At 38.3% G+C, this 18821-nt stretch overlaps 1 protein-coding gene and 1 long non-coding RNA gene across 2 annotated transcripts; one reads left to right on the top strand and one right to left on the bottom strand.

The window, feature by feature from the left end:
* Nucleotides 1–2476: 2476 nt before the first annotated feature.
* LOC107770781 (uncharacterized) lies at nt 2477–4410 on the bottom strand. The gene is made up of 3 exons (XR_001644682.2): nt 4154–4410; nt 3391–3441; nt 2477–2809 (listed from the first exon to the last, which is right to left on the bottom strand). It is a non-coding gene; the product is annotated as an uncharacterized LOC107770781 (long non-coding RNA).
* Nucleotides 4411–5139: 729 nt separating this feature from the next.
* LOC107770783 (uncharacterized) lies at nt 5140–5734 on the top strand. The gene is made up of 2 exons (XM_016590112.2): nt 5140–5251; nt 5433–5734. Exons 1-2 carry the CDS (start codon nt 5140–5142, stop codon nt 5621–5623), a joined length of 303 nt encoding a protein of 100 aa, XP_016445598.1. The 3' UTR covers nt 5624–5734.
* Nucleotides 5735–18821: the final 13087 nt, after the last annotated feature.

Genomic DNA, 18821 nt, shown 5'->3' with positions numbered 1-18821 from the left:
TGAGTTTGGAACCAAATATTGAAGTAAGGCTTGTACTTGTTATTCTATCTCCTTGTTGTTAATTGTTCATTGCATTATAGTAAGGGAGAGTGTTAATGCACGAAGGGTGATGCCATGCCATATTGTGAGTGTTAATGCACGAAGGGTGATGTCGTGCCATATTGTGAGTGTTCATGCATGACGGGTGATGCAGTACCATATTGTGAGTGTTAATGCACGAAGGGTGATGCCGTTTCATATCGTGAGTGTTAATGCACGAAAGGTGATATCGTGCCATGATATGAGAGTTAATGCACGAAGGGTGATGCCGTACCGTTTCTATTGATTTTATGGTGAGGTTGAGAGTAAAAGCACGAAGGGTGATGCCGTGTAATTTTTCTTTTACTGTACTCACCGTTCCTGCTGATTCATAGTATATTGGTTGTTCCAGTTATAATTCTGCTGTAGTTCTTTATCTCGTATTTCCCCCAGCATGTTTCTCCCTCCCGATATTTCCTGTTTAACTCTCCATTGTTGTTATTTGTATATACACTATTGAATTGTACAGGTTGATTCGTAGGTGTCTTGTCTTAGCCTCGTCACTACTTCATCGAGGTTAGGCTCGACACTTACCAGTACATGGGGTCTGTTGTACTGATACTGCACTCTGCACTTTCGTTGCAGATTTTGGTACCGACTTGGGTTAATCGAGATTTTAGCTATTGGACCAACAGATTGATTTTAGTTTAAGCTTTAAACCTTGAAATTAAGTGTTCCAATTCATTCCAAAACATCACCGAACCCGAACCAATCACCCCGACGAGTCACATAACAATTGTAAAGCATAAATTGAGCAGTAAATGGGGGAACGGGATTGTAATACTCAAAACGACCGGTTGGATCATTGCAGAAGGTGTAGTTTTTTCTTATGCATAGTAGTGCTCCAGAGGAAGTTTCGTTAGTAGCGTTCCATTTTATGGATAATGTTTGCTGGAAGCGATATGTATTGCGTGACATGGTTTGGTAGAGTGTTTAGGGTGGAGTTTATTAATATTGTGCGTCCAGCGCTCTCTAATAGCATCCACACTTCACTATAACTTCTTCGAGAACTAATGTGTTCAACTTTAGCATAAACTATGTGAATTGATAATAAAAACTTTCATGCCGTGAATTGTTCTATTCTTGTTAGATTGATTCCTGTAGTTAATTAAGAATTACATTGGAAAGTGTTAACCATCTAATAAGAAAAGTGGGTTAATGAATGAATTTCTTCAATAGCAAAAATGGAAGAGATTAATTAAAATATTGATAGATTTTTTATAAAAATAATAAAATGCTTATCTCTTTATACTTTTGATGAATTCAAAATTATAATTTAGTAAAAATAATATTAAATTATTTAAATTTTCAGTAAACTACAAAATGAGAAAACTAATCAAATATTACAGTAAAAAAGAATGTATGAAAGAGAGGGATAAAGATAATTTTATGATATTTATATTTTGAATTGATTAAAAAATAAAATATTAATAAATAACACTCACAAAAATTTATCAATAAATTTAGATAATTGAAGAATTTTGAACAGTATAACATAAGTTTAAAAAATAATTTTATTTCAAAGAGTAAGAAAATAATCTATGTTATATTAAAAAATAAGTAAAATATATATCTATGTTATATTAAAATAGAAGTAGTATCAAACTATTAAGCCAATTGACAAGTTAATAAAAAATTATATTAGTAAATGTATAGTATTAAATACTTGCTAATTTGACTATAAGAATAAATAAGGAACACACAATTTATTTTTTACTATATGATGTGTATCCTTTAAGTTTGTATAGATTTTGTTATATTTCTGCATACTATATTAAATAATAAAATATAACTAATATTTATTAAAATAATATGATATTTTAGATCATAATTTTATAAGATTAATAATTTTTTAAATTATCCGCGCATCGCTCGAATTCTAATAGTAATATAGTAAAATAGATGCTGAAAGTCCAGCAAGACTAAATCACTAATAAAAGAAATTCAGAGAAACTTTATCTAATTAATTAATCACGATTCCCATATCTTCGAAATAGTAGTTGGATTAGCCCGGGCCCAATTACCAAGTTGAACATTACTGTCCGTAAAAAACTGCCAGAAATGTGGAAATCGGCTTTGCAGAAGGAAATAAAAAGTTGATCCAGCATTTTTTTACCATATCAAGTGTTCTACTCAAATGTCAAATTTCAGAACAGTTAAGCCTCCCATGGACAAAACAAACTAACAAGACAAATCGAAGTACATTGTACCATAATCAACATTAGGAACTTCACTTCAGAGATGCATGGAAATTCACTTTTAAATTGTCAAATTAATCAACTTCAACATTTCAACTGGACACCGATTTAATTATTTTCTAAAAATAAAAGTTTAGAGATTCAGAAACTGCGTAGTAGATACATGATGGTGGTGTCATTTCAAAATGATACAAAAAGGCTAAGAAAACACAGAAATATATTTATTTGCTTAATCATAAACTGTTACGCCGCTACATAATTCGAGGACAAAGAAGAGACCATAGTCTGTCAGAAAAGGAACTTGATCTATAATTGATAGCCCCCTTTAAATTTTCATTTCTAAAACTGCTATTCCACCAATTTCATCCAAGCAAAAAGTCTAAAACACTTGAAACCATGGCAAAGCATGCCATCAAACAAATGAGAAGTGCAATTAAGAGCCAAGTACAAGATACTTTCTTGATATATAGCAGCAGATCAAGCAAGAACTTCACAAAATCCTTGTGAGAGCTCCAAGATGCCTTGAAACAATCCTGCGTGCAGACAAGAAGCATTATCAAGCTAGTGTGTAGAAAGATATCTTTTTCTTTTTGGTTCACAACTGTAGATAATTTTTCAAATTCCACTTTATTTTGGTCTCTCAGATAGATAGTTGCGGTCCTCATAACTTTTTGTCTATTAGCTGCAATTTTATAATGTCCTTCATTATTCCAGTTTCCACCACTGAACCTAAATTTTTGACATTGAACAACTTATGCAGATAAGCAATCTAGTTTGCAATGTGCCAAATAGTCGTGTTACAAAAAATTCTGCAAACATAGCATTAAAGGTGCAGAGGTTATGCACACATCAAATCTTTAAGAAGCAGCGAGTATACTATTATCCCTCCTGCCTTATATCACAAAAACTATACCGAACTTATATATTCTATGTACAAGTTGTTACCAAAAAAAGAAAAAATTCCCTACAGATTGATGGTTTCAGCTATGATATAAGTTATACATATCAGTAATCCCAAAATTAAGCTTCAGCTCGATTAATGAAAGATGGAGAAGATAGTTCAGTAAGAGAATGGTCGTAGCTACAAATAAAGAGAATGATCATAGGTACAAACCAGAAAGCAGCCCCTTCACGAGGAAGTTTTAGCTCCTCGCACTTTGGACACCTTCGAATAGTACAAAAAATAATTAGCAGAGAAATTAAAGTACAGAAACACTTCAGTGAAAGTAACAATAAAAGGCCAACTATTGGCAGTATAACTACAAAAGCAAATGAAAGATCACCCATAGCAATTGCCAACAGGTGTTGGATGCATTAAATTTCCAACTCCAAGGATGATCAACAAATGTCCCAAAAAGTAAGTTTATGATACCATCACAAATACAGTACGTCAAAATGGAATTCTATATGATTTATAAAAATCAACAAAAATTATACAAGGCAACACAGCGAGGAAACGAAACAAGGAATGAAATAAGCTGACCAAAGCATAAAATGGAGACACCAGCATCATAATTACTTTGTCCCACTTTTTTATGCAACAAACAAGGAATTTTCAGAATATCCATCTCTCCATTTCATATAAAATACTCTATTATCTCCGGACATCTTCAGAATTTTCAGCCACTCAGCTTTAAATAACAATAGATCAATCACAAACACTTAAAAAATAGAGAAGACAGAATATGCGTAAGAAATTTAACAGATATGGTAATTCATTGAAGAATTTTCTCAAACACCTAGAGAACAAAAGTCGTAACAGAAATGGTAATTCATCGAAGAATTTTCTCAAACACCTAGACAACAAAATCCATTGATATTCCTCAAGAGAAATATAGATAGAGATGAATCAAAGAGATGGTAGAAGAGATACCCACCAGAAAATAGGATTGACAGAAAGAAACACATTGAAGTGCAAACTTGACAACAAGACATAAACGGAGAGAGCAAATATTCTGGATTTTTCTTAGTCGGAGATGGCGTTACTTCTCAACGGTTGTTCGAGATTTAATCGAGAAACCAGCTGTGCTTCCACGTGTTAAAATTGTAACTCCTCGTGTTAGCTGTGAAAGCTTTGAAATGACAGAAGTATCCTTAGATTAACTTTTAATTCCATAGAAGCACACATATTGACCAAGAGGTGTTTGCTATTCCCTCTTATTTATTAGTAAATAGTAATAGCGGTAAGAAGCTATTGCTGTAATCTCCTCCGCATGAAATTACTAAGTACTGAGACCAGCCCACAATGATTTGATGATGCTTGAAAAACAAAATAAATTCAGCCCAAAAAGCAAGCAAGCAATACTTTCCTATTTTCATGAAAATTTCATTTGAAGAAGTCCAAAGAATTAATTCAAATAGTTGTTCACCTAATTATTTAAACGAAAATAATTGATAAATATTTAATATATGTACATCAGTTATAAAAAATAAATAATGAATACAACCGGTTAAAAAATATTCCACTACTAAGTTAACCCGAACCTTGAAAAATATCAAAATAATTATTATTTTTAAAAACGTTTTTGCCTTACCAAGCGAATATCCAATAAGCAAGAATAGAAAATACTCCAACAAATAAAAGAAATTGAAAACAGAAGACAAAAAATTAGGAGTCATCAGCCAAACACTAGAATTGGACACATGTTTAGTGTACATCACTCTTATTTCTGTTTTATAACCAGGTGTCATCATTTAACGTTCCATCCCCCTTCCCAAAATTTTTCCCACCGCCCTAATAAAACCATGCAAATTAAAGTGAAAGCCCTATTTCAAAGAACAACCCCCAAAAAAGCAACCCTGCTACACTAGAAAACTCTGTTAGAAACCAGAGTGAGATCAGAAAACAAAACAACAAAAGGAAATGGCAGGAAATGAAGAATGGAGAAAAATGGCGGATACAACCAAGATGAGTCCTGAGGAAGTGAAAAATGCTGGAGTTGAGGCTTCTATGAGACCACCAGGCCATAATCCAGGTACCTAGACTAGAGTGCGTGCGATTTAATTTAACTCATTATTTTTATAAATAGTACTATACATGTGTGTGTGTGTCATAATACTCCCCCGTGTTATTTCAAAATTTGAAGTTTATAGATTTTTATAGTGAAATACAAAAATTGAATCTATTATATTTAAATCTTGGATTCGTCACTGTAGGTACTGTACTACATCAAAGAGGGCGGTTGCCTTATAGTATTACGACCATGGCACTTGTTGGTTTTGCTATCACAGGTGCTATTTGGTACGGCACTATGTATGCAATGAAGAAACCCGAAGCCACTGCAGTTGACGTAGCCAAAGTTGCCACTGGAGTTGCTGGCCCTGAAGATACTCGTCCTCGCAAGTAGTTAATAAAAATTACATTTAATTGTCTCCACTCTAATTTTAGCTGCAATAGCCCTTTGCCTTTATAAATTACTTGTCACTTTTTATTTTGAATATTAATACTCTTTTTTTTTTTTCGGCTTCTAATTCGTATCTAAAAAGGCTCTCTCCAATCTTTGCATATAGTCTCTGGGTGATTCGTTTTTTGGGCCACTATTAAAGTTATGTCCCTATTGTATAAAATTTGTAAATTTACCCACTTTGGAACACATTTTAGGAATTTGCATTTGATCAGGTTCCGAATCGAGTTGGAAGTTTTTCTATATTTTCACAACTTAAAGAAAATCGGTTTTTGTAGTTTTGTCTTCAATGCAACTTTAAAATCGACTTTGAATTTTTTTTTTATTTTTTCAATGCAAATTTATCAAAAATATGCAACTTCTGAATCTTTAAGTTCTGAAATATAATTTGTCCTTATTCAACGTTCAAATGTACTTACAACATACACCTTTCTCATGCGAAATTAGTCGATGGTTACTAACCTGTATTTGTATTGAAATATTTATTAAATCTATATAAATATATATTGCCGAACTCAGTAACAAAAGGGGTATTGGTTTAATGATAAGGTTGTGGGTTCGCTGGGAAAGATTGGGGTTTGATTTTCACTGAAAACAGTGTTTTATTTTAAAATTTAGAACCCAGACATTTCAAATCCTAGCTCCGCCTCTGATGTGATTTGTATACTAGTGAAGCATGTGCAATTTAATACATAATGCATCTTCTACGATACACACCCTTCTCATGTGAAAGTGCTAGACTGCTAGCATTCTCTAGAACATGCGAAATCTCTTATGCTGTCTAGCACACATGATTTCTCGCAACTTTATCCATGCAATCTTAATCCCCCACGGTCACCGCATCTATCATGCCACAATTCAAAGTAACAATGAGAGCTAATGAATTGAGTATGATAAATAATGGTTCTTCGGTATTGCCAACTACTTCAACGTAACTATGAATAATAATATTTCTAGATTTTGGGGATGGGATAAATTCTTGAATCAGGATGCTATCGACTATTGTTCTTAGATTGTTCCTTGCCAATTCAATCACCCGAGAGATGACCAATGCTGAAGGGATTATTAATCATTAGTTGAGTATTAATTAAGAAGTAGCATGTTTTACCTTTCTAATTTCCTTTCTCTTGTTTACGAGAAGTGGCACATCGTGTTCTTTTTGTTATACTTATATATAACGAAACGGAGAAGCTGTTGTTTTTGCATTAATAATCTCTACTATCTTCTTCCTTGTGTCAATGTATAAGTTAATTTCTCAAATGACAACTAATTAGTCTTACTACATTAATTAAAAAAATTAGTGATGAAAGAATTCGTTGTTGCAGAATCATTTACAAAAGATTTCAATTTGAACAATTATATTTCTGTTGGTATTATTATTAGGCTAATGCCAATCTCAATTTTCTTATGCAACAAATTTAAGTGTGGAATAGTAATTTCGCTCTAGTAATTTAAATGATTGGTGTTAAATCTTGATTACATTTGTTAATTTACAACATAGCATTTTATTTTTCTTTTTGACCTTCTGGTTTCTAACAAGTTGAGTTGCGTTAAATGTTATGGTCTTATGGACATGAAAGTCTGCCAAAATTCTTTCAAAACACTGGCATTAGTAAGCTCGTACAATTAAAATTTTAGGGGACTTGTCCATATTTGTACAATTTCGTACCAGTTAGTACATCAGTAGGACTTGCCCATATTGTCTCAGGCAAGGCAACTCGACAGGACTATTCTTAGACCCATTTGTTCATAGAATTATTTTAATTTTTCTTCTTTTTTTTTTCAAAAAAGAATCTTGAACATTGTTTGGCTATAGTTTGGGATGATCTTTTTAATATGAGTTTCAAGTTTTTCAAGTAGATAATTGTGTTGGTCACAAAATTGTAATATCTTTTCAAGTGATTAATGTATATCCAAACACAATTTGGCACTTGTTTGCCAACAAGTCTCAATTGGAAAACTTTTTTTGGTTTGAAGAATTAATCTAACTAGTTATCCACCCAACAAAAAAAAATTATATATATATATATATATATATATATATATATATATATATATATATATATATATGTATGTATGTATGAGGGGCGGCTCTAAGGCTTTGGACAGTGAGGCCATTGCCTTAGGCCCTCAAAATTTGGAGGACCCAAATTTATTTTAAATTCTTCTTATTATTATTACTATATACTAATGTCACGACCCAAAATTTTAACCTGTCGTGATGGTGCCTATCTCGATACTAGGCAAGCCGACAACCTCGATAAACCATAATTTCTTTTAAGTTTGAAAATATAATATTTAAACACAATCCAAAAAAATAAATCTCGCAATTACCAATACAAACACTCCCAAAACCTAGTGTCACTGAGTACATGAGCATCTATATATTACAAGTCTGGAAAATATGGTCTTTAATAATATGAGACCAAATACAATAAACAAAAGGATATGGAAGGAGAGACAAGGTCTGCGAAACATGGCAGCTACCTTATATCTCCGAAAAATCGACTGTGTCAAAGAATCAACACCCACTGTATCCGGGATCAACTAGATCTGCACACGAAGTGCATGGTGTAGTATGAGTACAACCAACTCAGTAAGTAACAATAATAAATAAAAAACTGAAAGTAGTCACGAGCTTCTCAGCTAAGTCCAATTACAGTACTTTCCAACATAAAAAGAGTAGGCATGCTTTCAAGTTCAACATTTAATATTTCACAGAAATTTCATATCAAATTTGTCTGACACATAAAATAATATTTTTTTAAATTTCCAAAATAGTGATATATGACAGCTGAAATACAGCAAATAATGCAATCAATGCATCCTCTCAGAGTAACAATCACTCAATCCTTCCATTCACTCCAACCTCACAGTCACTCTTTTCTCATAGTCACTCATTCCTCACAGTCACTCAGCACTCGGCACTCGCACTCATTAGGTACCTGCGCTCACTGGGGGTGTGTACAGACTCCGTAGGGGCTCCTTAAGCCCAAGCGCTATATCAAGCCAATCATGGCATATAACAGTGAAACATGCTGCGCGCGTGTAGCCCGATCCCATAAATATCCTCACAATTAGGCCCTCTGCCTCACTCAGTCATCAACCTCTCTAGTCTCTCGGGCTCAAGATATCATGAAAATCAGCCCAAAAATGATAATATGATGCATCAATATATAGCAATAAAGACTGAGATATGATATGAAATGAATGAACATGACTGAGTGTGAAATTACAATTTGAACATATAATTCAACCACAGAAATGAACCGAGTGGATGCCAATAATAACAACATATGCCTAAGCATGATTTTTAATACGAGTCTTAGCTCAATTTTCTCTAACACGTAGAGAATGTACGGATATCAACAGATTATTCAACTATACAGTCCCATGGAATTTTACCAAGTCACAATTCCTATGGTGCACGCCCACCCGCCCGTCACCTAGCATATGCGTCACCTCAAAACCAATCACATAACTCATAATCCGGGGTTTCATACCCTCATGACCAAATTTAGAACTGTTACTTACCTCAAATCGTGTAATTCTTTATTCCGCTATGCCCTTGCCACGAGAATTGATCTCCGAAAACCTCGTATCTAGCCACAACTAATTCGATTAAGTCAATACCAATTATTGTAATTAATTCCATAAGACAATACTAATTTTTCAATAAAAATCCGAAATTATCTCAAAAATTGCCTGTGGGGCCCACGTCTCGGAACCCGACAAAAGTTATAAAATATGAACGCCCATCCAACCACGAGTCTAACCATATAAATTTCACAAAATTCTGACATCAACTCGGCCCTCAAATCTTCAATTAAAGTCTATGAAGAGTTTTACCATTTTCAACTCAATCTTTATCCATTTGAACTCAACAATCTTTTCACAAATCTTATTGGTATGTGTATGTATAAATAATATTCTAACACCCAAGAATCATACTATTAATCACCCATCCTTTACTCCAAACCCGAAATTGAAGAATTGGGGAAAGAAATTCTTACCTCTTTGAAGCCCTAGCAAGATCCTTGTGAAATCTTTAAACCTTGAACAAGAATTGATGGATAAATGACTAAGTCTTCACTTTTTCTCTCTAAAATGCTCTCACCTCTCTCTAAAATGTCATATGAAACCCTTCAAAATGACCCCCAATAGTGTTTTATAGGAATGGGGTCGGGTTTATAAAACCAGAAAAATTAAGCCCCGAAACACTCTGCGGTCACATATGCGACCGCATAATGCTTCTGTGGCTCGTGAAATGGCCGCGAAATGTGGCCTCCGGAACTAGGCAAGGCTGCCTCAGTATGCGGTCGTTATGCGGTCCGCAAACCTATTCTGTGGTCGCATAATGCACAACATAACTGATCTGTGGTCGCATAATACACCGCAAACTTTCCTCCAAAATTGCCCCACTCTTGATTCACTCTGCGGCCATTATGCGGTCCGCAGAGTGATTTCTATAACCTTTGTACTAATTGATATACTTCGGTACCACAAAACCTTAATTTTCTTAGCAAAAATTCTCTAGGGTCGTTACAAATAAGTCCACATCCGGTCAACCTTTTCAACTTAAATTCTAGACCTTGGAACTAAGTGTTCTAAATCATTACAAAACCTCACCGGACCCGAACCAATTACCCCTGGCAAGCCAAATAACAACCGTAAATTACAATTTGAACAGTAAATAGGGGAACGGGGTTGTAATACTCAAAATGATCGGCCGGGTCATTACATTCTCCCCCTCTTAAACAAACGTTCGTCCTCAAACGGGTTTAGAATTATACCTAGACTCTCAAACAAGTATGGATATTTGCTCTGTATCCCCGCTCAGTCTCCCAAGTAGCTTCTTCGATTGGCTAGCCTCTCCACTACCCCTTCACTGAAGCTATGTCCTTTGATCTCAACTTTCAAACCTGCCGGTCTAAAATAGCCATCGACTCCACATCATAAGTTAAATTACCGTCCAGCTGCACTGTACTGAAATTCAAAATATGAGACGGATCCCCGACATACTTTCGGAGCATGGATACATAGAACACTGGATGAACACCTGATAGACTAGGTGAGAAAGCAAGTTCATAAGCCACTTCTCCAATTTTCTTATGTATCTCAAAAGGCCCAATATACCGAGGGCTCAACTTGCCCTTTTTCCGAACCTCAGCACACCCTTCATGGGTGAAATCTTGAGCAGAACCTTTTTCCCAACCATGTAAGCAACATCACGGACCTTCCAATCGGCATAACTCTTCTGTCTAGACTGTGTCGTGCGAAGCCGCTCCTGAATCAATTTAACCTTCTCCAAAGCATCCTGAACCAAATCAGTACCCAATTGCCTAGCCTCACTCAGTTCAAACCAACCCACCGGAGACTGACACCACCTCCCATGTAAAGCCTCATACGGAGCCATCTGAATGCTCGATTGGTAGCTGTTATTGTAAGCAAACTCTGCAAGTGGCAGAATTTTATCCCAAAAACCTCCAAAATCAATGACACAAGTGCGTAGCATATCCTCCAATATCTGAATAGTGTGCTCGGACTGTCCATATGTCTGAGGGTGAAATGTTGTACTCAACTGAATATGTGTACCTAATTCTCGCTTCACTACTCTCCAAAACTGTGATGTAAACCGCGTGCCCCGATCTGAAATCATGGACACTGGCACACTGTGTAGGCGAACAATCTCACAGATATAAATCTCAGCCTACTGCTCTGAAGAATAATTAGTACCAACTGGAATAAAATACGCAGATTTGGTCAACCGATCCACAATCACCCAAACCGCATCAAACTTCCTCAATGTCCGTAGGAGTCCAACTATGAAGTCCATGGTAATGCGCTCTCATTTTCACTCCGGAATTTCAAGTCTCTGAAGTAATCCTCCCGGTCTCTGATGCTCGTACTTTACCTGTTGACAATTTAAACACCAAGCTACAAATACAACTATATCTTTCTTCATTCGCCTCCACCAATAATGCTGCCTCAAATCCTGATACATCTTCGCGGCACCTGGATGAATGGAGTACCGCGAACTATGAGCTTCGTGGAGAATCAACTCATGCAAACCATTTACATTAGGCACACATATCCTGCCCTGCATCCGTAATACACCGTCATCTCCAATAGTGACTTCCTTGGCATCACCGTGCTGAACCGTGTCCTTAAGGACAAGCAGATGAGGATCATCATACTGGCACTCTCTGATGTGATCATATAAAGAAGACCGAGAAACCACACAAGCCAAAACTTGATTCGGCTCGGAAACATCCAATCTAACAAACTGGTTGGCCAAGGCCTGAATATCCAAGGCTAAAGGCATCAGCCACCACATTGGCCTTTCTGGGATGATAGAGAATGGTGATATCATAATCCTTAAGCAACTCCAACCACATTCGATGCCGCAAATTAAGATCATGTTGTTTAAACAGATATTATAGACTCTGGTGATCGGTATAAACGTCACAATGGACACCGTACAAATAATGTCGCCAAATATTCAAGGCATGAACAATAGATGTTAACTCAAGGTCATGGACCGGATAATTCTTCTCATGTACCTTTAACTATCTGGATGAAAAGGCAATCACCCTATCGTCTTGCATCAGCACTGCGCCAAGACCAATACGCGACGCGCCACAATACACAGTATAAGACCCTGAACCTGTAGGAAACACCAATACTGGAGCTATAGTCAAATCTGTCTTGAGCTTCTGGAAGCTCTCTTCACATTCATCCGACCACCTGAACGTAGCACCTTTCTGGGTCAATTTAGTCATAGGCGATGCAATAGACGAGAAACCCTCCACGAAGCGACGATAATAACCGGCCAAGCCGAGAAAACTGGCTTGGGCCAACTCTGAACTGCCTATATTTTCTTCGGATCCACCTTAATCTATTCACTCGACATTATGTGTCCCAAAAATGCTACCGAACTAAGCCAGAACTCACACTTAGAGAATTTGGCATAAAGTTTCTCCTCTCTCAGCCTCTGTAGTACAATACTCAAGTGTCGTGCATGCTCCTCCTGGCTACATGAGTACACCAGGATATCATCAATAAATACTACGACAAATGAGTCAAGATATGATTGGAATACACTATTCATCAAGTGCATGAATGCTGTTGGGGCATTTGTTAGCCCAAACGACATCACAAGAAATTCATAGTGACTATAACAAGTCCTGAATGCCGCCTTTAGAATATACGAATCCCGAATTTTCAACTGGTGATACCCCGAACTCAAATCAATTTTGGAGAACACCCTCGCTCCCTGAAGCTGGTAAAAAAAGTCATCAATACGCGGCAAAGGATATTTATTCTTAATTGTAACTTTGTTCAACTGCCTGTAATCGATGCACATCCGTATAGTACCATATTTCTTTTTCACAAACAAAATCGGTGCACCCCAAGGTGATACACTAGGCCTAATAAACCCCTTTTCAAGGAGTTCCTGAAGTTGCTCTTTCAATTCTTTCAATTCAGTCGGTGCCATACGATATGGAGGAATAGAAATGGGCTGAGTGCCCTACACCAAGTCAATACCAAAATCAATATTCCTGTCGGGCGGCATACCCGGTAGGTCTGCAGGGAATACATCCAGAAAGTCTCTCACTACCGGTACTGAATCAATAATAGGAGTATCTGCATCAACATCTCTCATAAAAGCCAAATACGACAAACACCCCTTCCACACCATACGTTGGGCCTTCAAATAAGAAATTACCCTACTGGGAACATAATCTAGAGACCCTCTCCATTCGACCTTTGGCAACCCCGGCATTGCCAACATCACAGTTTTTGCATGATAGTCTAGAAGAGCATGACATGGGGACAACCAATCCATACCCAGAATTACATCGAAATCAACCATATTGAGCAATAAAAGATCCACTCTAGTCTTCATTCCTCCAATAGTTACCACACACGACCAATACACACGGTCCATAGTAATAGTATCACCCACCGACGTAGATACACAAACAGGTGAAACTAAGGACTCACTGGGCATATCCAGATAATGAGTAAAGAACGATGACACATACGAATAAGTAGAACTAGGGTCAAATAATATAGAAGTTTCCATATGGCACATTGAGATAATACCTGTGATCACTGCATCTGAGGCAACGACATCTGGCCTGGCAGGAAAAGCATAGAATCGTGCCTGACCACCACCTGATCGGCCTCCCCCTCTTGGGCGACCCCTAGCTGACTGACCCCCACCCCGTGCTGGCTGGGCGGGTGGTGAAGCAACTGGTGCTGAAGTCATAGTATGACTCCTCTGCTGCACTGGACCTCCCGAGCGATGAGGACACTGTCTCCACATATGCCCAAATTCTCAGCACTCAAAGCAGCTCCCCGGTATTGGTGGTGGTGCGTACTGAATCGGGGCCCGAGAACCAGAATAACTTCTAGAAGCACCCGGTGCAAATGAACCCTGAAATGAAGGGGCACAAGACAAACTCTGGCCTGGAAGGGCATTGAGAGATGACTGGCCCTGATGAGAACTATATGGACCCTGGCCGGATAATGCATCACGATGAACTGGATGACCCATCTGAGTGTGTCTGTAAGGACGACCCCTACCGCGGTAAAACTGACCCCCTGAGGGAACACCGCTGAAATCACCTTGTCCACGAGGCCTTTTGGCCTCCCTCTCTCCACGTTCCTGACTACGGACCATCTCTATCTGCCGAGCAATGTCAACTACCTCATCAAAAGTAGCACCAGATACTCTCTCTCAAATCATAAGTAACAGCAGTTGATATGTGAGGCCATCAATGAACCTCCTAATCCTCTCCCTATCAGTGGGAACTAACCAAACTGCGTGACAAGCCAACTTAGAAAATCTCATCTAGTACTGCATCACAGACATGCCATCCTTACATAACTGTTCAAACTATCTGCGCAGCTCCTCTCTGCGAGACTCAGCACGAATTTCTCCAAAACGAAAATAGAGAATTCCTGCCATGTAAGTGGTACTGCACCGATTGGCCTACGCCTCTCATAAGCCTCCCACCATCTGAAGGCAGCCCCAAAAAACTGAAAAGTAGTGAATGAGACCCCACTAGTCTCCAGAATGCCTTCTGTCCGAAGCATCCGCTGGCACTTATCCAGAAAACCCTGAGCATCCTCTAACTCAGCACCACTAAATGATGGAGGTCAAAGACTCTCAAACCTCTCAAGTCTCCTCTGCTCATCATCTGCCATAATGGGGACTATCAGGGCCTGAGCAGCTGCAGCCGGCTGGGCTGGTAGAGCCCCCGATATCAGAAGTCCCTGCACTACCTGCTCTGGAGCACGGGAAATAGGGGTATGAGTACCTCCCCCGGCCTGAGAAGTGGCTGGTACGGCCTGAGACGAAACCACCTGACCAAGGCCACTACAAACTGTCAATATCTGAGTCAAGGCCTCCTATAGACCTGGAATCTCAATGGGCACAGCTGGTGCCTGAGCAGGTCTTGCCGGCTCAACTACATCCGGAATCTGCTCCTGAGCTGGAGCAACTGGTGGTGCTACAAGTGCTGGTCCAACTGTTGTACGAGCGACACCTCGACGTCTACCTTGGCCCCGGCCTCTACCACGGCCCCGGCCTCTCGCGGCCCCAACTGGTGGCACTAGTGGCTGACTGTTCGATCCAGTAGTACGTGTTCTCACCATCTGTGAGAGAATAGAATAATAAAATTTTAGTTTTTTCGGAATCAACAAGTTCGCATGATAGAATACAAGAAAGTGAAATGTTCCTAAGGGTTCGGCAGCCTATCGAGGATAAGCACAGACGTCTCCGTACCGATCCGCAAGATTTTACTAAACCTGCTCATGACTCGTGAGACCTATGTAACCTAGGCTCTGATACCAACTTGTCATGACCCAAAATTTCAACTTGTCGTGATGGCGCCTATCTCGATACTAGGCAAGCCGACAACCTCGATAAACCACAATTTCTTTTAAGTTTGAAAATATAATATTTAAATACAATCCAAAAACAAATCTTGAAATTACCGATACAAACACTCCCAAAACCTGGTGTCACTGAGTACATGAACATGTATACATTAAAAGTTTGTAAAACGTGGTCTATAATAATCTGAGACCAAATATAATAAACAAAAGGATAGGGAAGGAAAGACAAGGTCTGCGAAACATGGCAGCTACCTCTAAATCTCTGAAAAATCGACTGTGTGAAAGAATCAACACCCACTGTATCCAGGATTACCTGGATCTGCACACGAAGTGCAGGGTGTAGTATGAGTACAACCAACTCAGTAAGTAACAATAATAAATAAAGAACTGAAAGTAGTAACGAGCTTCTCAGCTAAGTCCAATTACAGTACTTTCCAACATAAAATAGTAGGCATGCTTTCAAGTTCAACATTTAATACTTCACAGAAATTTCATATGAAATTTGACTGACACAGAAAATAATGTTTTCCCGAATTTCCAAAATAGTGATATATGACAGCTGAAATGCATCAAATAATGCAATAAATGCATCCTCTCAGAGTAACAATCACTCAATCCTCCCATTCACTCCAACCTCACAGTCACTCTTTCCTCACAGTCACTCATTCCTTACAGTCACTCAGCACTCGGCACTCGCACTCAGTAGGTACCTGCGCTCACTGGGGGTGTGTACAGACTCCGGAGGGGCTCCTTCAGCCCAAGCGCTATATCAAGCCAATCATGGCATATAATAGTGAAACATGCTGCGGCGTGCTACCCGATCCCATAAATATCCTCACAATTAGGCCCTCGGCCTCACTCAACCATCAACATCTCTAGTCTCTCGGGCTCAAGATATCATGAAAATCAGCCCATAAATGATAATATGATGCATCAATATATAGCAACAGAGACTGAGATATGATATGAAATGAATGAACAAGACTGAGTGTGAAATTATAATTTGAACATATAATTCAACCATAGAAATGACCCAGTAGGTACCAACAATAACAACATATGCCTAAGCATGACTTTTAATATGAGTCTCAGTTCAATTTTCTCTAACACGTAGCGAATGTACGGATATCACCAGATTATTACCCTATACAGTCCCATGGAATTTGACCAAGTCATAATTCCTACGGTGCACGTCCACACGCCCGTCACCTAGCATGAAATGGCCGCGAAATCCAGGATTTCATACCCTCAGGACCAAATTTAGAACTGTTACTCACCTCAAACAGTGTAATTGTTTATTCCGCTATGTCCTTGCCACGAGAATTGGTCTCCGAAAGCCTCGTATCTAGCCACAATTAATTCGATTCAGTCAATACCAATTATTGTAATTAATTCCATAAGGTCTATGAACCCGACAAAAGTTACAAAATATGAACGCCCATCCAACCACGAGTCCAACCATATAAATTTCGCAAAATTCCGACATCAACTCGGCCCTCAAATCTTCAATTAAAGTCTATGAAGATTTTTACCATTTTCAACTCAATCCTTACCCATTTGAACTCAACAATCTTTTCACAAATCTTATTGGTATGTATATGTATAAATAATACTCTAACACCCAAGAATCATACTCTTAATCACCCATCTTTTACTCCAAACTTGAAACTGAAGAATTGGGGAAAGAAATTCTTACCTCTTTGAAGCCCTAGCAAGATCCTTGTGAAATCTTCAAACCTTGAACAAGAATTGACGGATAAATTACTAAGTCTTCACTTTTTCTCTCTAAAATGATCTCACCTCTCTCTAAAATGTCAGATGAAACCCTTCAAAAAGACCCCCAATAGTGTTTTATAGGAATGGGGTCGGGTTTATAAAACCAGAAAAATTAAGCCCCAAAACACACTCTTCGGTAGCATATGCGACCGCATAATGCTTCTGTGGCTCGTGAAATGGCCACGAAATATGGCCTTCGGAACTAGGCAAGGTTGCCTCAGTATACGGTCATTGGTCCGCAAACCTGTTCTGTGGTCGCATAATGCACAACATAACTGATATGTGGTCGCATAATGCGCCGCAAACTTTCCTCCACATTGCCCCACTCTTGATTCACTCTGCGGCCATTATGCGGTCCGCAGAGTGATTTCTATAACCTTTGTACTAATTGATATACTTCGGTACCACAAAACCTTAATTTCCTTAGCAAAATATCTCCGGGGTCGTTACACATAAGTCCACATCCGGTCAACCTTTTCAACTTAAATTCTAATCCTTGGAACTAAGTGTTCCAAATTATTACAAAATCTCACCGGACCCGAACCAATTACCCCCGACAAGCCAAATAACAACCGTAAATCACAATTTGAGCAGTAAATAGGGGAACGGGGTTGTAATACTCAAAATGATTGGCCGGGTCATTATATTCTCCCCCTCTTAAACAAACGTTCGTCCTCGAACGGGTTTAGAATTATACCTGGAGTCTCAAACAAGTGTGGATATTTGCTCCGTATCTCCCGTTCAGTCTCCCAAGTAGCTTCTTCGACTTGCTGACCTCTCCCAAGATGCCAGCAGATCTACCTCGAGTCTCCAAATAAGCTAATCCGAGCCGATGCACCTCACGGACAGCTGGGACCAGTACCAAAATCTACACAAGAAGTGCAGAGTGTAGTATGAGTACTACCGACCCAATGTACTCCGTAAGTGTCGAGCCTAACCTCGACGAGATAGTGACGAGGCTATGACAAGACACCCATGTAATTAAACCTGTACAGACAAAAATATACGCACAACATAACAACAAATAAGGATTTAACATGTACTATTAGGAGGGGACATGCAAAAAGGGTTACAAAATACGGTAACTACAACAGGGATTGACAACATGAAACAGTCAATAAACCTTCAGCCAATGAAACGGATAAACATAATGAATATAAACTGCACGACATCACCCTTCGTGCTTTTACCCTCAACCTCACCATGAAACAGTAATAATGGCACGGCATCACCCTTCGTACTTTTACTCTCAATTTCATCATGAAATGATAAATACGGCACGACATCACCCTTCGTGCTTTAACTCTCTTCCTTACTATATATAAATCAACAATAATCGGCACGACATCACCCTTCGTGCATTAACACTCTCCCTTACCATGAAGCAATAAATATAAATTAAACATTTAGGAGAAAGAATAATCAAGAATAAACCTTACGTCAACAATGTTTCCAC

Source organism: Nicotiana tabacum, chromosome 15 (assembly GCF_000715075.1).
Source record: "Nicotiana tabacum cultivar K326 chromosome 15, ASM71507v2, whole genome shotgun sequence".
NCBI classification, from domain to species: Eukaryota; Viridiplantae; Streptophyta; class Magnoliopsida; order Solanales; family Solanaceae; genus Nicotiana; species Nicotiana tabacum.
The sequence above is the reverse complement of the archived record's forward strand: the minus strand, read 5'-3'. Positions and strand labels throughout refer to the sequence as shown.